Below are 16,619 nucleotides of genomic sequence, written 5' to 3'. Positions count from 1 at the left end.
GAAAGGTGAGAAACTGCTCAAATAAACAAGAGCAAAATGTAGAGTTGACTCTACATTTTGATCATTTTACCGTTTTTTACTGTAGGTGAAAAAATTCCTCTATCTAGACTTGACATGAAGTACAACACACACAGAAGAATGTCAGAATTTCCCCAAAACTTGCCTAAAATACCCCCCAAACCACCACAAAAACAAGGTTGTGTTGATCTGCACAAGTGGTGCTAGGAAGTTTTCTCCTATGATGCTGGGGTTCTCATCAAACAGAGGTTAAATGAACACATTACTTGGCTTGAGGAAATCAAGTATATGCCCGCATCTCTCAACAATGATAACACTCACTACTACATATACTTTTTCTGTTGCTTTGGCATCTCATAGGGTGAAGGAGCAGTAAAAAGACAGGTAAACTAATCACTGACACATAGCACTGTGCTGACTGGTGAGTGCTCAGGTCAGAATTTTAAAAGATTACTGGTGAGCTCTGCCAGGAGGGGAAGAAGGGTAGAAAAAGCAAAACTAAGCAAGCAGAGAGTCTGTGGGATTTTATAAAATATTAAGTACTTGCTCTAAGAAAATTAATGTTTTAAGGTTTTCAGATTCAATCTTGTGCCTCATAATTCATGACCTTTATTTATAATAGCCAAGATAATTAATCTTTTTATACTATCAGTCTGTATTGTTCCAAATCCAGAGGTTTGGTCCAGCACTAGCTACTTAAAGTGATTCTTTATAGCCCATGTGGTTTATAGACTACAGCAGGATCTTTCAGCATAGTGTTTGTTATATTAATAAACATTTTTATTTGTTTACACATACAGTAATACTGTATCTACTACATACTAAATAAAATGCATAATTTATTTGCATTTTCCCATCTGATTTTCTGAAAAGGTTCATAAAATTTTAATGAAAGTAGTTAAAGCAACAGACTATGTATTAAAATCATATACAAGAAACGACCTTAAAAGAGACTATTAAACTTGCAAAATAAAGGCTTAGGCTTGAAAAATGCTATAGCAGAGGTGTCCAATTTCTCTCTCTCTCTGTCTGCACGTTCTAATAGACTTGCATTTTATGTCCCAAATATATCATGACAATTTTATTTACAAAACTCTAGTTTCTCTCTTTCAGGAAAGGTCTAGTATTTTCTACCACATGTAGAGCAACTCCCCTCCCCCCTCTGCACAGACTTTGATATCTGACATCAGCAGTGAACAGCCTTCATGCCTCTTTATCAAAGCCTTAGTAGCAAGGGTTTTTCAATGAACACTAATGATGTCATTTTAAGACAAACATGCACAACCTGTGTCTCAGTGACAAGGGACTGAAATAGGAAGATGAAGATTTAGGTTCCCAAGCCTTCAAACTTATATTCTTCTTATTAACAGAGTTTTTGTATACATTTTTCTACATGTGGGGTGCTGGTGGGGGGATTTTTGGTTGTCACTTTTTTTAGTTGCTTTGTTTTTGTGGGGTTTTGTTGTTTGGCTGGTTTTGTTTGTACTTTAAAAAAAGAAGCAGTTTTCTGTACTGTACAGCTGGTTGCCACCTTTTTCTTCCCCACTGTCCTAGATCAACACAAACTGGTCTCCCCCTCTCTCTCAGTTATGTCACCCTTTCCCACACTGTATCTTCTCACCTACTGACATGCCCAAATCCCTTTTTGCCCCATGCCCAGCACCCTTTTCTAGCTCCCCTCCACCTCCCCTAGTAGCTTCCTATCTTCAGGGCCTCTAGCTATATATTCTTGCCTTTTCCTCTCCTAAACAAAAACAAATATCAGAGTTATTTTAGGAGACAGTAAAAGAACAATCTCTGTCAAAGAAAAAGCAAATAAAACCCACGCTTCAATTGACACTTGAATGGAAAGTTTTACTTCAAACAGCTCAGTTTCATTGAACCTGTAATGGGATGTGTCACGCATGACACTTAGGTGATAACATAGCGACTACTGCACACTACACCCATACTCTGTACACAGAAAGAGAATAGAAAACCAAACCTGAGTAAAGGAGAGCAAAGGGATTTTTCTGAGACTTAATGAATTATCCATATTTCCTATAGAATGGCAGAAAAAGAATGACTGCAATAAATTGTTTTCTCCTGTATGTTTTTTCTTTAATGTGTTTGCTCTTTCAGTCTAAACTCAGACTGAGAATTATTCTTCACAGCCATTTTGTGATGGACATATTAGCCATAAGCAGTGAGTTATTCCATGCAACTGCTGGCAAAATTTAGTCCTTCATGTAATGCTCATTTTTTTGGTACCTTTAAAATTACACTACTGTGCTATTTTTAAAAAAGGAATTAAACTCCAGAAGCTTCGATCAAACAATTTTGTCATTTTGCTTTCAGAATTAGGCATCTGAGAAGATTATAAAGCAATAAAAAAAGAGCCATCTGATTAACTACACTATATTGAATTTCTCTTTTATAACATCTCTGTTTGTCAACAGCAGCATTACAACCGGCAACCAAAAACACAACTCCTTTTTTGAACACAGGAATTTATGCCAACTGCAGGTAGTAACAAAAATTGTAATTACATAAAAGACCCAAACAAATCAACGCCAGATTCTCTGGTCTGGTCCTTCCACACTTGAAACACTTGAAAACTGCCATAGCAAGGTAATAGAGGTTTTTATTTGCCATCTTTGTATGTGCAATCACCCTTCAGTAATGGATGCAGACCTCTAGCAGCAAGTGCTAGTTCTGTTCTGTTCTTCTGTTTGCCAGGTCCTGACCCTAGCACTGGAGGGCCACAATCCCTATTTAAGCTGCTAGTGGAGCAGAGTCAGGGTCTTGCTGCTATTATGGCTCTAAGGAAACCAGCATTTTGAAACTAGACAAACTGCAGAACTAGAGTCTGACTCTCTCCATGGAATTCTTTACTTTGCTCAGAGCCCACTGGTCACACTGGATGAATGGTTCCTTCCTATCCCCTTCAGTGAACTGAGCAACTCTAGAAAAGGAGAAGGTCTACTAAAAAATGCTCTGCAGCTGCAGTTCCTGGGATTATGCCCTGCATGCTCCCCCTGTCCTTCAGAACCTGCAGGTGAACCTTGCAGGTCACAGATGTGCTCTCCTCACAGACAGATATTCAATCCACAAAAGCTGCTTTTAGATAAGAGAACCAACTCGAAGATGGGGAAAGGATTAAGGAAAGAATTTTCACAACTGAAGGTGAATAATCAAAAAGGGCAGGATTCAGATATAGATCAGCCTCAGTATAGATGTCACACTACCTGGGGGAGGGAGGTATGGAGGGGAGGAACAGGCATTTTAATTTCTTTAAAAAATCCCAAGCAAACATAAATATGTTTGATCTCATGTCAACAGAGATCTTCTGTGCATTCACAGAGTTAAGATACCAATTATTATGCTTATTACCTGTAGGCCAAATGAGAACCATGAGAAACTACATCACCCATGCAAGACTAAATAAAGGCATATGAAAAATTTCATCTATTAAGACACCAGGCAGAAAAAACGGGTAAGCACAAGAGGAGATAGGTTTTGAAATGGCAGCATGGTGCCATTGCCTGAGGCAAAGGGAAACTACCTGCTGATAGTCAATGGTATCTCAAGGAAGTGCCTGCTACTCTTCTACAATATGCTTTCCATTTGGTTTGTCACTGCTATGTACAGAAAAACTCTCCTGCTCTGCTCTTAGGCTTATCAGACACTTAATTAGGGATGATATTGGTCCTTTTGGAGTGCTCTGTAGGTAAGTGCTAAGTAGCATTGCTGTATTGAAAGACCCACTAAAAATAATTCTGTTTTATGAGATATACAAATAGCAATGTAATTCTTTTCTTCAAAGTTAATTTCTGAACCATATTGCACTGCACATCTTTTATTACACAAAAATGTGTATTAATAAATAGCAGCAGCAACCCACTTTATATAATAAAGGCTTATTCCAAATGCTATAGGAAGCAAACATTGTACAAGATACTATTCCAGAAGTGAGCTTGACTAGAAATATCAATTAGCTTCAAAATCCTTTTTATTGACATGGCAACATGATGGGATTTCAAAATAAAAAAATGAAGGCAAAGAATCATTCAAAGTGGAGAATTAAACATGCTTCCCCTATCTATACTCAAGCCTCAGAAGATAATGCAACTGGCAAATACACAGTATAACAAAATTTTTAAAAAACGTAAACAAGCAAACTAACCACAATACCAAAATCCCAAACAAACCTACAACAGTTCAATCTTCTTTGGGACCACATAATTTTTAACTTTCAGTAAACTAATTTAAAAAGGAAATGTGTACCCTTCCTCTCCAGCCAGGAGCTCATTTAGTTCAGTGCTCTTCTTTCTACATCTCATACTTCATGCTCCAAAATATAAGTTAGAGGGCCAGATGTATTATCTGGGAAGTTTTCCAAATTCATTAACTCCTTGGCACCAGTGACTTCAGGATACCCACTGCCAGCACTGAATATCATGCCCAGCAAAAAAACAGCTCCTGGAGGGAAAGGATTAATAAAATGAGGCATTCAGCAGTGGCTGCTGGTCTCTTCGGTCGCAACAAGCAACTGAAAGAATCACAGTAGCTGCCAACACTGATCACAGCCAGCTTTCAACGCCTAATACTCTGAAGGTCTTTCCTGAATATCTGCAGATCATTCACCACAAACCTTGAAAAAAGCACAGGTATTGCTTAAAGGAACATGAAACTAAGAGTCAGAGAAAAGACTGAAAGGAAGGCTGTGACTCCAGTTCTAACTGCAGAGGGTGGTAAATATTATGCAGGAGTGTTAGAATCACATCATCACTTTCTCCTCAATTACAGAGGACACAGACTGAGGGAATTTGTTTTGCTTTCTGAAATGGATGCAGTCTGGCTGTCAACAGCTAGAGGACCAATGACTGAAGAGCCTTACAGAGCCCTAAAAAGGCAGGAGACATGATGGATTTACTTGTTCTCAGCTTTCTTCTTAGGGCCATGGAAGGAGTTCTATGATGGAAACCAGCTTACTATCAGTCATGTAGGCACTTTCATGAGCCATCTGTTCAGGCACCATCACCAGAGAAGCTCTCTACTTTCAAGATCAACATACATCAAGAGGCCCCTAGGATTTTAAACATTAAACTTGCTTTGCTGGCTGCTGTGCCTTCCTTTGAATCTTCACAGTTTTAATAAAAAGCACTGATTTATTTACATTCTTCAAATTTCAAATATACTGTTGCTTAACCTTTGCTCAGACCTAATGCCAGTTTTCTTGGTTTTTTGCCATCTCCAGTACTTAAAATTTAGTAACAATTCTTTCTGCATGTGATATTCCAGGATCCTGAGATAGCAAGATGTCCTCCTGTCCTAATGACCACATCTGGAGAACTGCAGTATCTATGACCCTGGGTGAAATTCTCCACTAACACAGTTACACTGCTTTTTCTTTCAGAGATAGTTTTATTTCTACACTCCTCCTCTAGACACATCCACCATATTTACAAGGTCTCCTACGCTCGTATGAGTCAGAAACAACCTGGAACACAAGGCAGCAGGAAGCTCCAACTCGGAGCAGAAACTTTCAGCAAAGACAAGAAATGTGGCAGGCTCAGCACAGACAGTCACAGTGGAAAATGCTGCCAGGTCTCAGGAAGAGAATGCATGCCCCAAACAGCCCACAGCTGGTAACTCCTGCCAGCACCACGCTCTTTCCTAGAGAGGGAATTTCAGTGCACAACAGACAGAGCTCTGCAGGCACATTACTTCTCCAGCCCACTGCAGGCTGGCACACAATGGATTTACCACAGACACATGACCACTTACTTCAAACACCAGCAGGCCTTATGTTCAGTGGATGGATTCATCACAACTATTAAAAGTGTACACTTTATTTCATTTTATACTGCTTACACATTCTGGGGGTATTAATGTTCTCTCGACCTGCTCTACTGAATTCTGCACAGAGCAATATTCAGCAATACTGACCTAGGGGAGAAGTGACAACTATGGAATGTGAACATCAGAACCCACCTCCAAGCCTCAGTTAATGCAACAATATGCCCAGAATCACTTCAGGAAATTAAAGAGGAGAAAACAAAAGTAAAAATGTAGAATTAATATTAATGCATGGCTGGAAAAAATACCTGGGTGTCCAATCTTTCTTCCTAATCACTTTTCCGACTTCTGTATCAAAATAGAGTTGTAACATTGGCGAACTGCTGAGCTTGAAATTTCCGAAGTCACACTAAATAATGTTCCTATCCTTTTCTCTGCTCCTAGAGGAAAGAATATTCCCCAAGGAAAAAAGGCTGTAGGTTTGCAACCCCTGGATGCCAATGATTCATACTGAGTAGTACATAATTCCCATATTACTGAGATGTGATCAAAAAGAAGCAAATCTTTCACCACTATTGTTTATTTTAGAACACTGTAGTTTGGATATCTGCCAGATCAGGCCTGCTCCTCTGGGAAAAGGCTGTCCTTTCTGTTATACACTTGAAGTTTACCCACATTTAAAAATAAGGCATTCCTCATACACAGAATCCCTCTTTGGCATCTTGCTCTAACAAACTCATGTCACAGCTTTAGCAGGCAGTTCCCTAGCTATGCATTCACAGGAGTACTCTCTAAAGTTCCTACCTGCAGGAACGTTTAAGTTTTATTTCATGCCTGTCAAACAGAAATATCTTACTTTGGTCCCCTTTCAGGGCATAAGCTTCCTTCACAGAGAAGTCCAAGTTGTGTAACACTTTCTCGGTAGATGTACATGCACTTTTGCTCCTAAAGTGAGAACATGAAAAGGGCTTTGCTGTTGAAGCCAGGGGTTGGTTTACTACCCTTTCATAGTACAGAAAATTATCATTTTCTGGGTGAGACAGAGTGAAATAAATGCTTCTGCTTAACTTAGGCTTTTACAGTATCATTTGTTCTCTGGTTCAGCAGCTTTCTGTGATCAGCTGGACTGAAAGAAACCCCACCTAGGGTAGGGAACCTAGTCCCTGTGGTTCTTAAGGAAAACTGTTCTTTCTGTCCGAGCTGTCTGTTCACTCCATCTGGCCCTTACGAAAGCTTCTCCCTGCTTGTCAGACCCAGCTGCTTTCAAGGACTGCACAATCTTCTCTCACTCCTTAGGACAGGACCAGACCCAGAGCACAGCAGCCCAAACAAAACTAAGAGACAGTCATAGTACATTAAGAGCAAGTAACATCACACAGTCAAAAATACACAATAACAACTTTCACTGGCCATTAAGCAAACCTCTCAAAAACTCACTTTCAGTTTAGTCCTCAGGACAATAAAAGAGACTCAAACTTGCTCCCCCACTTTCTTTCCTTCAGCACAAAGATATCTCTGAAGATCCGCAAATCTTCTTTCATCCGCACTTTCTCCCTCAGATGTGTCTGCCTGCCCCCTCCACCCCAGTCAACTTCTTCAGCTTAGGCTGATCCCAGGATCAAAAAATGTCAGTTACAAAATAATTCTTCTCTTCTCTTGAACTTCTTTTTTCTTGCTCCCTTCACTAAACCAGAAGAATACCATTCTTTTTTGTAGAATTATTTTTCTGCTAGGTTAACTTCCCACAACAGCTCATCATGGAATTATAGGAATAATAATGCTGGTATAGAGAGAAGGGGGGCAGAAACACATGGCTTGGCCTTTATAAATACAAGGCTATTGTGGGATAACAGGAAAATATTCAGTCAACATGCTATTTTGTAAAAACTCAATTAGAGACCCTTGAATTTGCATCTGCACTGCTGTTCATCTAAATTCAATTTTGCTCTAGATCCTAAATCCCACACAAGAACATGGAGGGAAAACAGGTTTCTCCTGCAAGCTTGTTATTGTTCTCAACAGATCAGATCTATTCACTTTAATAACTGTAATTCAAAGAAAGATCAACGGGCACTGCTCTGTCATATCTTAATACAAAGCACACTAAGAGTCACTGAACACAAAGCATTCATAAAATCAAAGTGAACAAGTGAATTTAGAAAAGATTCTTACATTCTACGGATGAGACAGCAGGGATGCTCTTGTTCAGTTTACTGCCACTTTTTATTCCCTGGTCCTGCCACTGAAAAAATGGTTTTATTCATGGCAAGTAAAACAGTGTTAAAAAAAATTAAAAAAAAAATCAGTGCAAGTCTGTCATTTGAATTTAATAAGGATATCGTTTGACATGGTAGATACAGTGATTTAGTGGACAGCTGCCTCACAGTTCTCACATCCATCCACTTGCTGAACTTCCCTTCTACTGGCATGTAAGCTTGTCTCTCAAATGGGTAGTTCAAGGAGATAAATCTCAGCACTATTCATTTTTGTCCTTCTTGTTTTAATTTTTGGCTGGTTTAGTTTTCTTAGCCATCTCACCAGCTAAGCTGTGGGAATGGAATAAAGAATGGAATAATGGAACCTGGGCAGCTGCAGATAGGAGGCATGGTGCCCAAGACTGCTTTATTCAGCAGCAGCAAGCTTTTAGATCAACATCATAACATCAAACATCATCCTCAAGTGAGGCATTTTTATCTACAGATGACTTTCTCAAGACCTAACAAAAAAGGGGGCACAGCAAATCATCATCACACAGCTAATAATGTCTTTAAAAAAAAAGAAAAAAAAAAAGGAAAAAACCTGTCAAAGAAATAGTTACAGCTGGTGAGTTACTGGGAGCATAAAATTATTCTTTGCAAGAGTAAAAATGAGTGCTTGTTTCCTTCCACAAAGGAGAACCATCTAACTATGTTATCTGAGAGCTGTTTATCAGCCACATAGACCAGGCAGGCATGGGGGACTGTAAGGATCCCCAGCCTGACATTCAGAAGAGATTTTGACTTACAGACTGCTTTTCACTAAAATTCAACAATACAGTAAGTTCTGTTCATTTAGAATAATGGTTTGAATCACAGAATTGTTAAATGTCCAGCCTTTCTTTTCCTGAGTCAGTCTCAAAGTAAACTTCTCACGCACAAATATATACAATTTTTGTGCAACTGGCAACATTAATCAAGGCTCTCCATTCCCTCCCAGCTCTAACCAATGACAATAGCTACAACAACATATAACACTATTATACATGTTAAAAAATTAAGTCCATTTTGAAAGGGTAGCAAAGCCATATTTGCATTAAGTAAGTTAATGTATCCTCCTAGGTTCACTAAACAAGTTGTGCTTGAAGAAAAGAAAAAACCACAGCAGCAAGGGATTCAACGAAAGCTGAGCGTTTTAACTTTTGGACTGGGAATTGTTTTAAACCCCAACAATATAATACATTCAGTGTAATACCCTTGACTTTGTACTTTGCCAGACATAAATAAAGGAGAAAACATTCACTCCACAAGTGACCTGCAGGAAAAAAGGAACTTGATTTTTTGCTTCTCAGCTGCTGCATGAACTGATACATATTCTCAGATGAGAATTTATTTGGAACTGTAAGTTCAAAGCAACACTTGGCTTGGAGAATCATAATCAAAGTTGATGATGATGACAATGATAATGCACAAACAACAACACTACCACAAGAATATAATCATTCATGAGAGATGTCCAACTGAACGTAACAGGGAAAGAGTGAAAAATCTTGCAAAAAATATTCCCCACAATAAAACATCAAACATAACCCACAGCTTAATGATTCAAAGCTTAGAGGCATGAGTTGTTGGTAATAGAGTGAACTGAAGCATCATAGAGAGCTACTTGTGTTTGTTTTTGTGCCAGTCACACTGAAATGGCACCAAGCATCACATGGGCTGAATGAAGGGAAAAATCACATTGCACAGCTTCCAGTGACACCACAGTTTGCTTATATCCAGTATCCAAGCCAAGACACACAGGTCAGGCTACACTGGTATTGCTGAGGTATACTGCAGACTGTGAAGGAGACGAGTCCTCTTCACACTTGCAAGAATAATTGAAGCAGACAAGTATTACATTCTTATTCTTAAAGAGAAATAAAATTAACTTAGATCAACATTTTCTCCTCTCAGAAATGCAAATGGAAGGGTCAGGTTCCATATGATACATGCTTTCAGTTAGCATCAAGGCCCTTGTTTGGACAGGCACTTCACTGCATATGTCAGGCAGCTCAGTCATTTACATGAGTCTTTTCTCCTGTGGACCAAGTTACTATATAAATCCTTATGAACTCAGTACTAAACCCAATGCTCCCCTTGAAAAGCTGAGCTTTAATGACATCTACAACAGCAAGAAGGCTTATTTAATAAAATTATAAAGTCTGGCATAAGGAGAGGAGAACAGCACTTCCCTATCCACTTCTTCAACATAATTGTGTTACCTACAAATGAAACTTAATATAATAGCACCAGCCTCAAACAAGCCTAGCAGCATGTACTAAGCTTTCTGTAGTCTTTCCTAAATCCACTATTATCCCCCACCAGATTCCCTGGTTAAAAGGAAGCCTCTTGTGCTACAAAACTATCCATAAACCACAGGATTTTCCTGGTGTTCCGATAGCTCACACTTAGCTTTAACAAAACCTCAGTAAAATGTCCTTAATGCAGAATACATCTTGGCATTAAAGGATGCAGAAAGACACCAAGACCTTTAACCTAAATTATTCCAAATTATCTCCACTTTCCATCTGAAGTGCAGTTTAACCACAACTCAGTCACCCACACATCAGGCAGTACAGCTGTGACGACACTCAGGCCCCAGGACAGGCGGCCCTTGCAGGATTTAGCTGCATAGCTGCCTCTCCAGGCCTTCTTTCCCAGAACACCCACCTTATCTACAGGCTGAACAGCCATGTGGGAACTGCACTGGCAGCAAAATTAACAGTAAGGGGCAGAGCTTGACCAGAAGCATCCTTTCAACTATCCCAATGGGCCTTTTCCTACTCAAGTCCTAACCCTGTCTCTTGCCATATGTTGTGGTTTAACCACACAGCATTAATTCATATTCAGCCTGGTAACAGAACTACCCCCGATCACTCAGTCTTGCTGGTACTAAGCCATAGCCCAGTCACATGTTCCTCACATAGCAGCCAGCAAGAAAATAGGATCTTACTCAAGACTGTCGTGAAACACAATCCCAGCCAAAAGCATGGTCTAGTGACATTAAAATAAAAATAGGAAAGCTTTTTTGACCATTTTGCTAATTAATATGTCAGAGCTCATAAAGAAAGACTCATCAGCTTTTCTCCAGCACTGCATCATCTGAAAGCGCTGTGTCAGCAGAGACCTCAGCAGACAGTCAATACATACTAAAAAGTGTTCTAAGCAGTAAATCAGAAAACAAAAAAGAATTTTAGAAAAAAAATTAAAATAGCTGCAAAAAAATCAGTACTTAATTTCATTATTTGATATAAATCAGGTTATATTTGATATGCAGGTCTTGCCTTCTTTATAAAGGATATTCTCTTAACTGTCCTAGAACTGCTTTTACAAAAAGCTAGGAGTTTATGAAAAACTAAGCTGAAGCTGCTGATTTTTCATCTTTGTGAATTTTCAAGGATCTTCTCTGCTTTATAACAGAGGCGCCACTTGTCTGCTTCTCATTCTCATCATTGGTGTTGGCATACCATTGCCAAGCACACAGGAAGGCAGGAAGGTTACAGAGGACAAATTCTTAGAGGATTCAGAGAAGTTGCCTTACACACACACAGACGCACACACTCATGCACTCTGAAATCTGGTTGTTTTTTTTTTTTTTCCAGAAAAGGACCAGGAGGCTGCATCAGTACAGCACTCCAGTGTGTTTGCTGATGGCATTGTGGAAAACATTTTCAATAGTATTCTTAGTATTTTCAATACTAAGAACATCTGTAAGCATGGCAGGGGGTCTTCCATCCAGCAGGATGAAATACAGGCCAGGTATGAGAACCAGCACTCACAGGTAGATTTCTCTAAGGGTCACATATGTATCTGGAACAAAGCTCCAGCCACCTTTCCACAGAACATGCTTACAAGCTCAGGATATGTCCAGACATACTTCTAAAAACCAAATCTACTCTTTAAGTAGGGTGGGGGGGAAAGGAATTACTGCTTGTGGGTGCAATATACAAAACAACAGATGGGGCTAGAGCTCCAGATCCTTCTAGTGCCTCAGTCTTACCGAGAATTGTGGTAACACTTTTTGAAATCAATGCACACCTCTAACTCTTGCTGTTCCTCCTCAGTAACATACAGTATGTGAGGGGTAAAGTAGCTGTTCCAAAAGCTGAGACTAAATGCTTGAAGAGCCACTGCCCCAGAAGAAATAGAAAGGATATTTCCCTAGAGAGAATTACTCAGCTGTGTATTTTACAGAGCAAGTCATGTTGCAGGAGAGATAGGATAATTACATTGATTGTTAGTAGGTGATAATTAATTCTGTAGAGAAATACATTTAGTTTCCTGAAGTCTAGAATAGGATGGAAACTCTTCATTCTGTAATGAGAAAACAGCTGTGGTTTGCTTGCAGCACAAGAAGCTGCAAAATCTCTCTTTAACATTCTTAAGGTACCTACAGGAAGGCAGCACAATGAATGAAGTGAAAACAGAAGTTCTGCGGTGGGACTGAATGCCAGACAAATGCACATATGACATATAATTCCAGAAAGTACAGAGTAAAAAGAGACCAGAGAAGAAGAACACCATGTTCCTGAACAGACCTCTAAATTAAATATTTGAATGGAAAAATGTGGAAACCAAAATTGCAGCTTGATGTCTCTTTATGAAGTGTTAGGAAATGGAACATAGAGAGCTGGAGAAATGTTTTTCAGTGGTATTTGAACAGTATTTAAAGACGATAGGACCAATAAAAATAATTTATACACCAACTGTCTCAGAAGTTAGATAAATTATTTTATTCTTACAGGGGAAAAAAAAAAACAACTTGAGGATTCTTTGTATCTATTCCTTGGCTGATCCGTTGGCTGTTGATTTTAGTTTATGAAAAAAGATCTTAGGTATATGTAAGAGACCTGTGAGGAGTAAGTAAAGCAAACAAGTCAAAGTTCAATAAACGTAGGTCCACATTTCATAGAAAATTTGTAGTTGACTTCAAACAGAAAATTTTTAAAGTCAGTTTCCAAGAATCTGCAGAAGTGTGCAGAAGAAAGATCAAATGCTACTAAAAATTATATTATAAAGCTTAATGTATCTAAAACAATTGACTACCAAAGAGTTACAATCTTACCCCTCAATATTCTTTGATAGCAGTGAATTCCATTGATCTTTGGTAAACGGCATGATGTTGCAATGTTTGTAGTAATTTTTCTGAACAGGGAAAAGCCCAAGGGCAACACCCTCAGCTTCTTCAAGTTGACAAGATCATTTCTTTGAAGCTTTCACATTCCCAAAAGAGAAAGTTGAAAGAATTTTTTTCTTCCCAGGAGTGATGATATTACAAGACATATGAACTATTCTCTGATTCAGAAAGAGAATCCAAGAACTTCACAAGCTTAGGAAAGATGCCAAAAAATTTAAAAAGAATTTGTCTACTAAGTTCAGGAAAATGTCTTCAGATAAGGAAAATCCACGCCAGAGAACTAAAGAAGGTCACCCAGCTAAACAGAAAAAGAATACCATAAACAATCAGGAATCTCATAGCTGACCTTCTTCTGCATGAATTCAGCTGCTTAGACCTATCCATGGAGTGTGAAAGGGCAATGTACAATGTGCTACGAAGGGGCAGTCAAACTTCAGGATTTTCTAACATCAGAAGACACTGCTAAATAACTGAAGTTTTCTAGGAAGTTTAAGTTTTCTCATGTCAGCTTACCCACAGCTCATGAAAAATTACAATCTTACATGACATTGCCTTGGAAGTTTTTTTAATACAACAGCTGCAAGTTGTACAATGCCATGGTACGGTTGGTAGAACTTATTTACTAAGCAGGTAGAGGAATTGCAGCACTATGGATTAATGTTTTTTATTATTATCGCCTGAAAATAAAAAACAAATTATTTCTCCTGCACAAGCACAACAAAAGGAAAAGCTGTAACACCTTTTCTTTTTACTCTGTAAATTTTTTTAGCTTTTTCTTCAGTATTCCTGGTAATGGAAGTGTAACTCTGAGCAAGAAGAAAAAGCAAAGAAATACTTGTATTTCTCAAAGTGTGTATTGTTTAAGTCTCTACACTCCATAAGAGTGCACTTCTACTTATTTGAAAATGCATTTTCTTCAATTTACAACACCTGTACTGAAAAATTAAGTTACAGCTCTTCCTGAGAGTGGCTTGCCTACATACGCTGCCTGGCTAAGAGCAACCTCTAATTCATCATTGCTCAACTTGGAGTCAGTGCTTACAAAGTAATGCCTCAATTTGCAAGTGTCTTTGTCACCACAGCTTCTGGAAGCTGATTTCATTTTCTGCCCATACTACTTTCAAGTTGCTGACTTTTTCTCCAAAATAGGAGGACAGCTTACCTGATTTGTGTCCGGCCAACAAACCAACTTTGCTTTCATCTGCCACTGGAGAAATAAAAGAAAAGACACAAAGATCAGAAACTTATTTAAATTTACAAGCCTTTGAAACACTGTCAAATTATTTCAGACACAGTATCCTGAATCTTTAAATTATAATAATCTGAAAATAAAGCCTTTATTTACCTAATCCACATGGGGTGCTTCAAAGTCCAAATAGCTGAATCAAAGCCCTCTGAAACCAATAAAAGAACTACCAGCAGTCCTTGTGGATTACAGATCAGGACCTCAGAACTTACACACTCAAAACTGAGTTGTCAGAAGAGCAATTGCACTTGTAAATAACTCATCTTGCCAGACAAATCACAGGGCATAGGAGAGTTGTAACATTTTCAGATCAAAGACCTCAATTGTAAAAAGAATCCAGATGTGGAAACCTTCCCATCTGCAATACATCTCACTGACTCATGGGATCTCTGCAGATAATAAGGTCTCCCAAACCCTGATCTTTTTAAAGGCTTATGCATTTTTCATATATTTTATTTTGTCTATAACTTGTAACTTTGTAGTATTTCACAACATCTTATAAAGAAAGATGCTTGTCGTAGCAACAGTTTGCAGACAGTAGTGGAGGAGCACATTCTGAATGTAACAGGAATTGGAAGTTCTGTTCAGTAACTTCAGTTTATTGTCATATATCTCAAGAAACTAATTAAAATACTCTCCTGGAGGGCTGAGTGGAAGAACCAATCACTATTTCTTAAAATGAATTCTTTGCAAAGAAACAGCAGTAAATGTAATGTTAGGGATGATAAAACAAGAACAGGAAATGAATGTTAGGGTTGAAAGCTTATCCTTCAACTCTGCCTGCCCAAGCACTCCCTTATAACTCACCTTAAAACATAATCTCTTTATATGATAAAATAAATTGTCAAGTCATACCAAAAATTCCATAAATGCAGACTTACACAAGCTCTGTACAACAGTCACTATAAAAAGTTTACATAGAGGGTTATCTGCCATAATACCAGAACCTGCTGTTTTCTACATAGGAGAAAGCACTACAGTAGTTACTAACATTTAGGAGTTACTACTGGGAAAATAATCACAGTAAATATTTTCTTATATTGCCTCCCCACTTCACATTTAGGGAAGCTTTTCCCCTCAAAAATCAACATCAAATTCAGGACTGGGATTCACGACTGGAGTCATGAATCCACAAATGACCACTGTATCTCCTCTCTACTTCTGTGACCTAATTGCCACCTGATTATCAGCATATTGACATAGTGTATGGTTTTTATGGGATGCAGGTGCTAATAAAGGAAGACTAATTCTTGCAGCATTATGTAAAGATTCTGCTAAACAAAATGGCAATGAGACTAGTCAAAATTAGAAGTGCAACGAAAGCTCAAGGATGTTCTGCACTCCTTGATCTTTCAACTTTTTTTAGTCCCTGGAAATGATAAATATCGAACTCCTTGCTATGCAGTTTGATTCTATAATGCAAAATGACTGGACAAGGATTTACTATAAGGATAATTCAAACTCCTTTTCCTGCTCCCTCTCCCTAAATTTCTCTCTAAGCAAAACAACTGTGGAAAACTTTGGTCCTAAAGGTTAGTGTTTTGACAAGTTATGATTGTGTGAAAACAAGGGATTATAATGGAAACTGATTCACAGCCTTAATTATAGCAGTCACTAGTGGCAACCAGTATAATATATGGTAATTACTTAAAGCAGGTAATGTTACAGTACATAGGAACTTTAAAAAAAAGACAAAACCCAAGGCTCACAGTATTTTTTAAAGCTATGCTGATGACTTGGTTTGCCTGAAACTAAGTTTTACATTATTAAAAGGGATAAATCCATTTAACTTAATCATACTTTACACACCAGCTTCACACACAAAAATTAGATTTTAATACTGGAGGGAAAAACGGAAGAATAAAATGATTAAAAAATGAAAAATAATCTTACCAAAATACAAGGTTAGCATTATGAGTTTAAGCACACACATGCACAAAACCAGGGAAATGCAAATATTAAAGTTCTATATCAAAGTTTGAGCAAAATACGTGTGCACCTCAACAGGGTAGTTTTCATTTCATGGGTTATTATGCTTAGGCAGGGCCTTTTAGGCTGGCCATCTTTCATTATACTGAACAGAAGTAGCCCAGAAAAGATAAGAATCCCATTGCTTCCCTTGTTTCCCCTGGAAACAAAGAGAATACAAAAGAAAAAAAACAAACAAACAAATCCAAAACCACAAATAGGCTAACAGAAG

The 16,619-nt window shown here is 38.3% G+C and overlaps 1 protein-coding gene across 6 annotated transcripts in view; it reads right to left on the bottom strand.

The window, feature by feature from the left end:
• The window catches only part of PARD3B (par-3 family cell polarity regulator beta), a 533,875-nt gene that overhangs the window by 151,144 nt on the left and 366,112 nt on the right, over window positions 1–16,619 (bottom strand). For 5 of the 6 annotated variants that reach the window (XM_068196079.1, XM_068196075.1, XM_068196080.1 and 2 more), the window contains one exon: window positions 14,336–14,380. The exons of the other annotated variant lie outside the window; for it this stretch is intronic. In XM_068196079.1, the coding sequence (XP_068052180.1) occupies window positions 14,336–14,380 (45 nt within the window). The remainder of the gene's footprint in view (window positions 1–14,335; window positions 14,381–16,619) is intronic. 6 annotated transcript variants of the gene reach the window in all.

The sequence above is a fragment of the Anomalospiza imberbis genome, chromosome 7 (genome assembly GCF_031753505.1).
Source record: "Anomalospiza imberbis isolate Cuckoo-Finch-1a 21T00152 chromosome 7, ASM3175350v1, whole genome shotgun sequence".
NCBI lineage: Eukaryota > Metazoa > Chordata > Aves > Passeriformes > Viduidae > Anomalospiza > Anomalospiza imberbis.
Note: the sequence above shows the minus strand (reverse complement) of the source record. Positions and strands in the feature narration are given on the sequence as shown.